We start from the raw sequence: 8,855 nt of genomic DNA, 5'->3' as shown, positions 1-8,855 counted from the left end.
ACTTAAAATAAAGTAAGCTTGCTATAGACAAAAGAATGCGAATGGATTCTAAACGAGCAACAGGTGCAAATGTTTCATCAAAGTCAACCCCTTCAACTTGTGTATACCCCTGTGTAACTAATCTGGCTTTATTCCTAGTAATCAAACCATGTTCATCAGTTTTATTCTTGAAAATCCATTTTGTCCCAATGATATTGGCATTTTTAGGTTTAGGAACTAGAGTCCAAACATCATTGCGTGCAAATTGATTTAACTCTTCATGCATTGCATCCACCCATGACTCATCATTTAAGGCATCTTTAACATTTTTGGGCTCATATTGAGACACGTAGCACAAGTAACTTACCTCATTTTGAAGTTGCATTCTTGTCTTCATGGGAGCAGTTATTTCTCCAAGAATGTCTGAGGTAGATTGCTTCACTGCTTGTGTTGATGTAGGCTTTTCCAAGGTTACTTCAGTGGTTACAGCAGGTTCTGCTTGTGGAGAAGTAGCCTGCTATGAAGTTACATCAGTACCTTCGGATTCCTTTTCAACACTTGTACTTAGCTTATCATTTGACGGCTGAAATACATTTTCATATCCAACATCACTTTCAAACACATCATCATGTATAATAACATTTGTAGATTCCATCATCGTTTTGGTTTTGGTATTGAAAACACGATAAACTCGACTATTTAAGAAATATCCCATGAAAATACCTTCGTCACTTCTAGTGTCAAACTTACCAATGTTTTCCCTATCTCGAAGGATAAAGCACTTACTTCCAAATACTTTAACGTGTTTCACCATGGGCTTCTTTCCTTCTCAGAGTTCATAACACGTGAGTTTTGTTCTAGATCTCACATGAACTTGATTTGAGATATAACATGAAGTGTTTATTGCTTCAGCCCAAAACCTTTGTGCAACATTCTTTGCATGCATCATAGTTTTTGCCATTTCTTGAAGCACCGGTTTCTTCCTCTCCACAACACCACTTTGCTGAGGAGTCTTTGGGGTAGAGAACTCATGTTTGATTCCAAAACTTCTGCAAAAAGCATCAAATTTAGCGTTTTCAAACTCAGTTCCATGATCTATCCTAATTTTAGTCAAATTAAAACCATCATCTTTCTTTTCATTTTCCAATAGTAGATACAGATCATCGAAGGCTTCAAATGTTTCAGTTTTGTCATGCAAAAACCTTACCCATAAGTATCTTGAAAAGTCAACTACCACAATAAGAATATACTTCTTACCTCCGAGACTTTCAACTTGGGTAGGTCCCATAAGATCCATGTGAAGTATTTCAATAGGTCTTGAAGAGTTTACAATACTTACCTTCTTGTGTGGTACCTTGGTTTGCTTACCTTGTTGGCATGGACCACACACACCTTTTGTTGAGCCAATCCTTGGCATTCCTTATTTGACAATTTCTTCAAGTCTTGATAGTTGAGGTGCCCAAGTCTTTCATACCACCGCCTGTCTGTGGTGGAAACAATAGAAGAATTGTATGAAATGTCAGCTTCAATTGGGATAGTATAGCAGTTGTTCGAAGATCTCTTAGCCTGTAAAATGTACGTATGTTTGTCATTGTAGATCATGCAAAATCATTTAGTGAACAAGACAGAGTATTTTGAATCACACAAATGACTAATACTGATTAAGTTTGCTTTGAGACTTCAACATACAAAACATTTTTTAAGATGCATTCATCAGAAGCTCTTATCATGCCCTTACCTTTTACATCAGCTTGACTACCATCACCAAAAGTTACCTTTCCACCATCAAAAGACTCAAAAGATGTGAAAAATGATTTGTTACCGCTCATGTGTCGTGAACAGCCACTGTCCAGGTACCAAGAATTGGTCTTGAATGCAGCTAACGCTGTCTGGACAAACATGCACCCTGATTCTGAACTCTTGACCCATTGTTTATTAGCTTGAGGTGCTTGTGTAGGCTGTTTTGCCTCAAGTAGCTTTCTAGGTAACCTGTCCTGAGTTACATCTTCAGCTAGCGGTTGAAACCTGTTAAAGAAATTTTCCTTCTACATTTGCACAACATTAGTCCTTCTAGACATGTATGACATAGGTATTCCATACAATTTTTGACAGTGTGGACGAATAAGTCCCTTGATTCCACAATAATGACAAATGAGAATAAACCTACCTTGATCATACCTTTGTGAAATTTGCCTCTTATAGAAGGATTGAGGATGGAATGGTTGAGCTGTGTGGCCAAATCGGTAAGAATTTTCATACCTTAACTGAGGAGGTGCTCTCCCATTTTTAGCATTCACCATGTTCAGTTTATTGCACTTTTGATTTTCCTGCTCTAAGGTCTTAGAGGTGGAAGGAACAAACTTCACAAATTTTGGGGTCTTTTTTTGTGCACCCATTTGTGAACTTTCACCTATTTCGTATCCAAGTCCAAACATCTCCTTACTCGTCCTTTGCATATCAAGTATGTTTTGTAAATGATTAGAACCAGATTCAAATTTATTAACATTAGAACAAACCTTTTTCAGCATGCTTTTTCTTTTTGCTTCAGCCTCTATAAAGTAGGCTATATCAGAGGTTACATCAGGTTTCTTCAAAGCTTCCAGCTCAGCTATTTCTTCCTTCAACTCTTTGATTACCTTTCTGGCTTCAGCTAGTTCTTGCACTAGAAGTTCTTTCTCTCTAATAGCTATGTGTCTTTCATTTTTAGCCTTGATACCTTCCTTAACCATGTCTTCATAGGCACTCCGAAGCTCACATATATCAATAACTGAATCATCTTCTTCTGAGCTTGTTTTGGTTCTTTGGTCGCTTATGGTAACTGGAAAGGCTACTGGAGTATCCTTTTCATCCTCTGATTCAGCGTCAGATTCTTCTTCTGTATCATCGCTCCAAGTGGTCTGATAAACCTTCGGCTTCTTTTTATGATTTGCACACTCTTGAGCAAAATATCCAAATCCTTTACACTCAAAGCATTGCAAAGACTTTGGATCTTTATTTTTCTTTTCAATTTTGGACGATGAAGATTCCTCCTAGAAATCCTTGGAGTTCCTGTTCTTCATGAATTTTTTAAAACTCTTTGTTAACAGCAATAATTCATTAGCAGTATCATTAGAATCATTAGTAAAAAGATAAGCAACACCTTTTGATTTTTTTAGGTTTTAGAAAACTTGCCTCAAAAGTTTGTAGTGAGACAACCAGTTCTTCTACCTTTATTTTATCAATATCTTTGCTTTCTTTAATTGCTGCCACCTTCATTGTGAATCTTTCAGGTAGAGATCTGAGAATTTTCCTTACCACTTTGCTTGATTCGATAGGTTCTCCTAGAGTATATGATGTATTGACAATATCACTCAACTTTGCATAGAAGTCATCAAATACCTCATTCTTTTCCATCCTTAAGTTTTCAAACATAGCGGTAAGTTGTTGAAGCTTTGACCTTTTAACTGTATTGGTTCCTTCATGTGTCACCTCCAATAGATCCCAAGTTTCTTTTGCCTTCTCTCAATGTGAAATCCTGCGAAACTCAGAAATACTTAAACCAAAAAATAAAGCATTTATTGCCGTACTGTTCCAACCTGTATTTTCGAGGTCAGCCTTAGTCCAATTCTCAGAAGGTTTAAGAATTTGGTTACCATCATCATCAATGGACTCAGGTACATTGTACCCTGTCACAACTGACATCCAAACTCGTTCATCAATGGACTTCAAATATGTCCACATGCGGGCTTTCTAATATGAGTAGTTTGATCCATCAAACTGTGGTACATGATTTGTTGTTCTAGATTCCATCGTTGATCCTGCTTCGATACCAATTGAGAATACAATATTCTTTTCCCAAGATTGTTAGTCAACGTAATATGAAATCAATGCGTAAAATAAACAAACAAGAACACCATAAATTTAACGAGGAAACCCTGACTGGGAAAAAACCTTAGATCTATGAGCGACCATCTTGTCAAAGCAATCCACTATGTGAAGAAAAGCTTACAATCTATCGTTACCTATGACTCGATCATACAACTTGACTCAGCGTATGCTTTAACCCCAAATCAGCACACCAATGATGATTCGCAATTGCTCTTGGCGCCTCCAAAAGACTTTGTACTAAAGAACAATCCAGGTAACTTTTGACGTAGCTTGCATAGGTTACTTAGAAACAGTGCAATCTTGCTCTTCTTCTTGCTCTAGTGGATCAGCTAGAGAAATCAACAGAGCAGCACTTAAACACGAAACTCACACTCTCTCATAATGAATACAGATATGAATCACTCATCAAAACATCTAGGAGAGTGGAAAAACAAAACAAACAAAATAGACTCGAAGCACAAAATATTTCTCTCAAGGTTTTTCTCTCTCAAAGCTTCGATCACGTTCACTCCATGTTGATGTGCTTTATATAGACACCACGAACCACTTCTGATAATCTCAGATGTTGATCAGATGATTATCTTGAAGATAATTGCTGCACATTATTAAGATAAAACGAACACATATATATCCAATTAATAGACATTAGTCCTTATCCAACAACTAATAAACAAGGAGTCCATATCAACTTCAACTAATCCACAAGGAGTCCATATCAATCTTCAGTACTTTGCTCCTATTACATCTCCTATATTAGATAATATCCAGATCAAGTTTATCTTAAAAAAAACGTGTTCCAAATCAATACAGAGATAGAGTTCAACCAAAACAAAAACTATAGATTCAGATATGGTAACCTCTGAAGCTTACCAGGAGCTTACCTCAAGACTATTTCAAGTTAACAGTTTAACTTATCATACAAGTGTCATATCAGTGTAGGATTTTTAATCCCAACAAGGGGGTTAGCAAATTAAGCTTGTTGCCATAGAGTGGAAAATTACATTATGCAATCGCATGAACTTGATGCGCTTACCACAAGATTGATACATGGTTGATTTGCTGAGGGTTATAATGTTACTGTGTCCAAAGCTTTCATGAAACCCTGTGAAAGGTATTCAGAGAGTGAAAGCCGTGGATGAAGAGATTAAGGCCATTGAGAAAAATAAGACATGAACTCTAATCAAGCCACCACCTGATGTTCATATCTAACATTGATGATTTGAAACTGGTACCTATAGTGGGTTCTTTTGTCTGTTGATGATAAAAGGATAGATAGATGGCTCGCGTAGACTATTGGCTTCAATTTTGAAACAAACATCAAAACATGAACATTAAAACAGTAACTTTGTTAGAATAGCACAAAATTTGACAGGGTGACTCGTTTTGACGTGGTGATCAAGACTAGTAGTGATGATGCTTGCCCCACCCTATTTTTGCAAAGTCCTCTGTTTAATGCCTCAATTTGTCACACAATGTCAATAAAAATACAAAATATTAGCATTTTACCCACATATGAGGAGAAGTTGCTTTGAAACAGTAACATTTACATGTGTCACATAATAATATTATGTTTTTTAAGGTTATTTGATCCAATAGAAAATATGGCAAGAGTATTGTTCATAGTGCTACTGTTTTGAAAAATAAAAAATATTAGCATTATAGTTACATGCAATGACACATTTATAATGTTAATGTTTTGAAAGAGGGTGTCCGGACACCTTTTCTTCTGTCTTGCCTTTCTACAGCCAAGGTGTTCGAATAGTCCCAAAGGGTGTTCAGACAGGTTAGCATCTGTCACTTTGCAAAAACAGCTCCAATTTGTCCATTTTGCGTCTGGTTCCTATAAAACCAAAGGAAAACACTTGCAAGTGTAAAATCAAACTAAAACATATAAAAACACATTAACTAAGTTTTACGACACCCTAATCAATGACATTGAAAACTCAATTTAGAGGTCCAATCAAAGATCCACTTTGGTGTTGGTCGAGCTTGTTCAGCACTAATGGATGCACCGTCCCTCTACGATAAAGCTTCTTCATATCTGAAACAATTTGTAAGATTCTCTCGGAACAAAAAGAGAAGAGAGAGAGAGAGAGAGATTTATCGAGCCTTGTGAACTGTGTGGCTTCCAGAATGATACACCTAATCCAGAGAGGATGAGAAATATGGGGAGAAAGGGCATATGTGAGTCATAACAAATAAAGAGTGTTGACACCAAAAATGGCCATGATGGTAATGAATTGCAGGTGTGCCAAGGCTTATAGTTTCCCACACTAATTTGAATGAAATGCACCGAATGTAAATTAAACTTCTATCTAGACAATTGAACAAACTATCTTGGGACCTCAATAGTTCCAGGTTCCCCTACTCCACTATAGTGCGCTTTGTTGAGATTGGAATGAAGATAAATAGGTAAAAACCAAGCACAATTTACACAACGATAGTTGGTATTGAAACTTGACAAGAAATATTTGCAAATACAAAGTAATTTGGAATGAACAACATGATGTCTGCTCGAAATTGGTAAGAATTTGGAAAGCAATTGGAACGCTAAGAAAGGCCTTTAGGCTTGAGTAGTTTGTTTGATTTGTTGATTGTGTCTTTTCTGTGTTGATGTTGATGTCCCTTACAGCCATCTGTACACTAGCTTTTATAGGCCTTGTTTTGCATGAAAATCTCCCATAACCCACTATCTTGCTGCAGTTACCTCCTTATTTACACAATGTTTTGTCAGTTAGAAGCCATTATCACTTTCTCACACCATTTTTCCCTTACTTTTCTCATATGCTGCCACGTAGACCACCTTTCTCTAAATGCGACAACTTCTTCCAATTTTTGAGGACCACTTCCAACACAACTCTTCTTGGGCTATTACTCTCAGCAATTGAGCTTTTCTTTCTTAACAATATGGGCTCAAATGATTGGTCCATTAGGCTGCACCATGGGCTTTATTCATGATATAAACCCATTAGGCCCAACATATTTTGATGCCAACAATAGCCCCCCAACTTGAATTCAACTATTCAAAGTTGGATTTGAAGATGATTTGTCGCGCCTCCTTCAAATGTCAGTTACTACAGAATCAAAACCCAATTAAAATTCAAACTCTTTGTTTACCTGATTTAATTTAATTAGCTGCTGCATTTAAGGCTTCTCCCACTCCTGTACGCCTTTTAATTCCTATAGTAGTTTGGGAAAGCTCTCGCCTTTTCTTTGTCTTCTTTTCCCCTAAGCTTTGTCTATAGCTTCCTTTCTTCCAACCACTACTTCCATCGACTCTCACCTTCCCACAGAGAAGCTTGCTAGTTTTACACCACTCCCACATGAAGAACTTCTCGCTAATCATGTAGAAGAGCTGCCAATACTAGAGCGGCATCGTTCCTGACCCTAACCATCTCTAGGGTGGAAAGATTTGGTCAATCGACTACGTACTACCTTTGGTGTTCAATGGATGAAGCAAGGGCTCGATTAATTCATTAACATAACTCTCAAACCAATTCCCTTTGACTCAGCTCTGATTTCTACGACTTGCTATGTATGGTCACGTTCTACGAATTCCTTTGTTTTCCTTGGTGGCTATATGACTATCACACCGAGGGATATGTATTCCTTAACTGGGTTACCCATCATCGGTCCAGATGCTTCTAGCCTCTCACTTTTGTCAGAATAGCCAAAGTAGGGGTGATGGAAGAGAAGAGGACTTTCTCCTATCAAAGCTTGAGCTTCACTAAACATCTTGCAGAGCCAACTTTTAAAGAACATGCTCTCTTCCTGTGGTGTCTACTCTGTAGGTTTGTCTTTGGTACTTTTACAAACCAACCTGCCAAGGATTATCTTCCCCTTGCACGTGCCCTAGTTGAAGGTTAAAATATGGCCTTAGGAAGTATTTGGCTAGGTCATATTTATCACTGTCTTTCTTTGCTTACTTTTGAGAAGCCTCATTACCATCGTTTCTCTGGTAGTCTTTGGGTTCTTCAGCCTTGAGTTTTCAATTATTTCCTTGCTCTGCGTACCCCTAACTATCAGCTTCCTGCAAAGTTTACTTCTTAAGGACAATCTGTTCTGTCTTGTACTAGCGATAAATCTGTCCTGGAAATCTTTAATTCCTTCTTGACTTTGCCTTTGAATCGTTCTGACTATGAGTACTTCTTGTTTATTGATAACTCGTATGGTAGTCCTTTGATGCCTCTTTTGTCTTCTAAGGTTACTATAGCTATGGTCATGGACCATTCCCTTCGTGATTTCTAGGTCAGCATTGTTACACCCAGATATCTCCATAAAATAGTCAATATCGATAATCCTATGAACCCAACAAGGCTGCGAAGCTTACAATCCTCAACTTTATTCTAGGCATTAGGCTCTACCCAGAATTTACGTCTTAATCGCCTTTATCATTACAACCCTTCTGGAGAAAAGAGAACCAACGTTCAATCTAGAGAGAGGATTGAGAATCAGGTGATTGCAAATAATAATTCTTCGAAGAGATTTGTGTTTCAGCTCCTACCACCATTTAGTCCTGGCTGTACTTCTTACTATCTGTCTTGGAGGGAAAAGTATTATACAGGTCTACTTCCTCTTGACTCACTTCCTCCTCTTCCCATTGAATCTAAGCTAGATGTTGTAGATGTTACAGCTGGTATGTCTCTTTGTCTCTTGTTTTATCTATCTGTATGACTATTGAACTCTGATCTTATATCATATTATGCAGCTGTTCATGCTGTTCTAATTTCCTTAAAAAAGTTGAAAGTCAAAAGTAAACCAATCTCTCCCAAGAAAAAGACACAAACCCGTAAGAAGGTGTTGTGAGGAGATCTCAACGATCTTCTACTAGAGTTAAGAATATCACTCACTCTAGCTCAGAGCCTATTTCAGTTTCAGAGGAAGATGATAATGAGGCTTCTAAGAATGAGAGTGAGAGGATTTCCACTAGCCCACATAGGAATTCCTTCTTATGATGAACAAATTGTCACTCCAGAGAATTCTAGCCAACAACCTTCTGGTTCAGTTAC

At 37.5% G+C, this 8,855-nt stretch overlaps 1 protein-coding gene across 1 annotated transcript; it reads right to left on the bottom strand.

The window, feature by feature from the left end:
- Positions 1–808: 808 nt before the first annotated feature.
- LOC119985537 lies at positions 809–3,699 on the bottom strand. The gene is made up of 6 exons (XM_038829829.1): positions 3,555–3,699; positions 3,151–3,434; positions 2,158–3,008; positions 1,755–2,004; positions 1,319–1,545; positions 809–1,181 (listed from the first exon to the last, which is right to left on the bottom strand). The coding sequence occupies exons 1-6, from the start codon at positions 3,697–3,699 to the stop codon at positions 809–811; spliced, it is 2,130 nt and encodes a 709-aa protein (XP_038685757.1).
- Between the last annotated feature and the right edge of the window lie 5,156 nt (positions 3,700–8,855).

This window comes from Tripterygium wilfordii, chromosome 19 (assembly GCF_013401445.1).
Source record: "Tripterygium wilfordii isolate XIE 37 chromosome 19, ASM1340144v1, whole genome shotgun sequence".
Lineage (NCBI taxonomy): Eukaryota > Viridiplantae > Streptophyta > Magnoliopsida > Celastrales > Celastraceae > Tripterygium > Tripterygium wilfordii.
The sequence above is the reverse complement of the archived record's forward strand: the minus strand, read 5'-3'. Positions and strand labels throughout refer to the sequence as shown.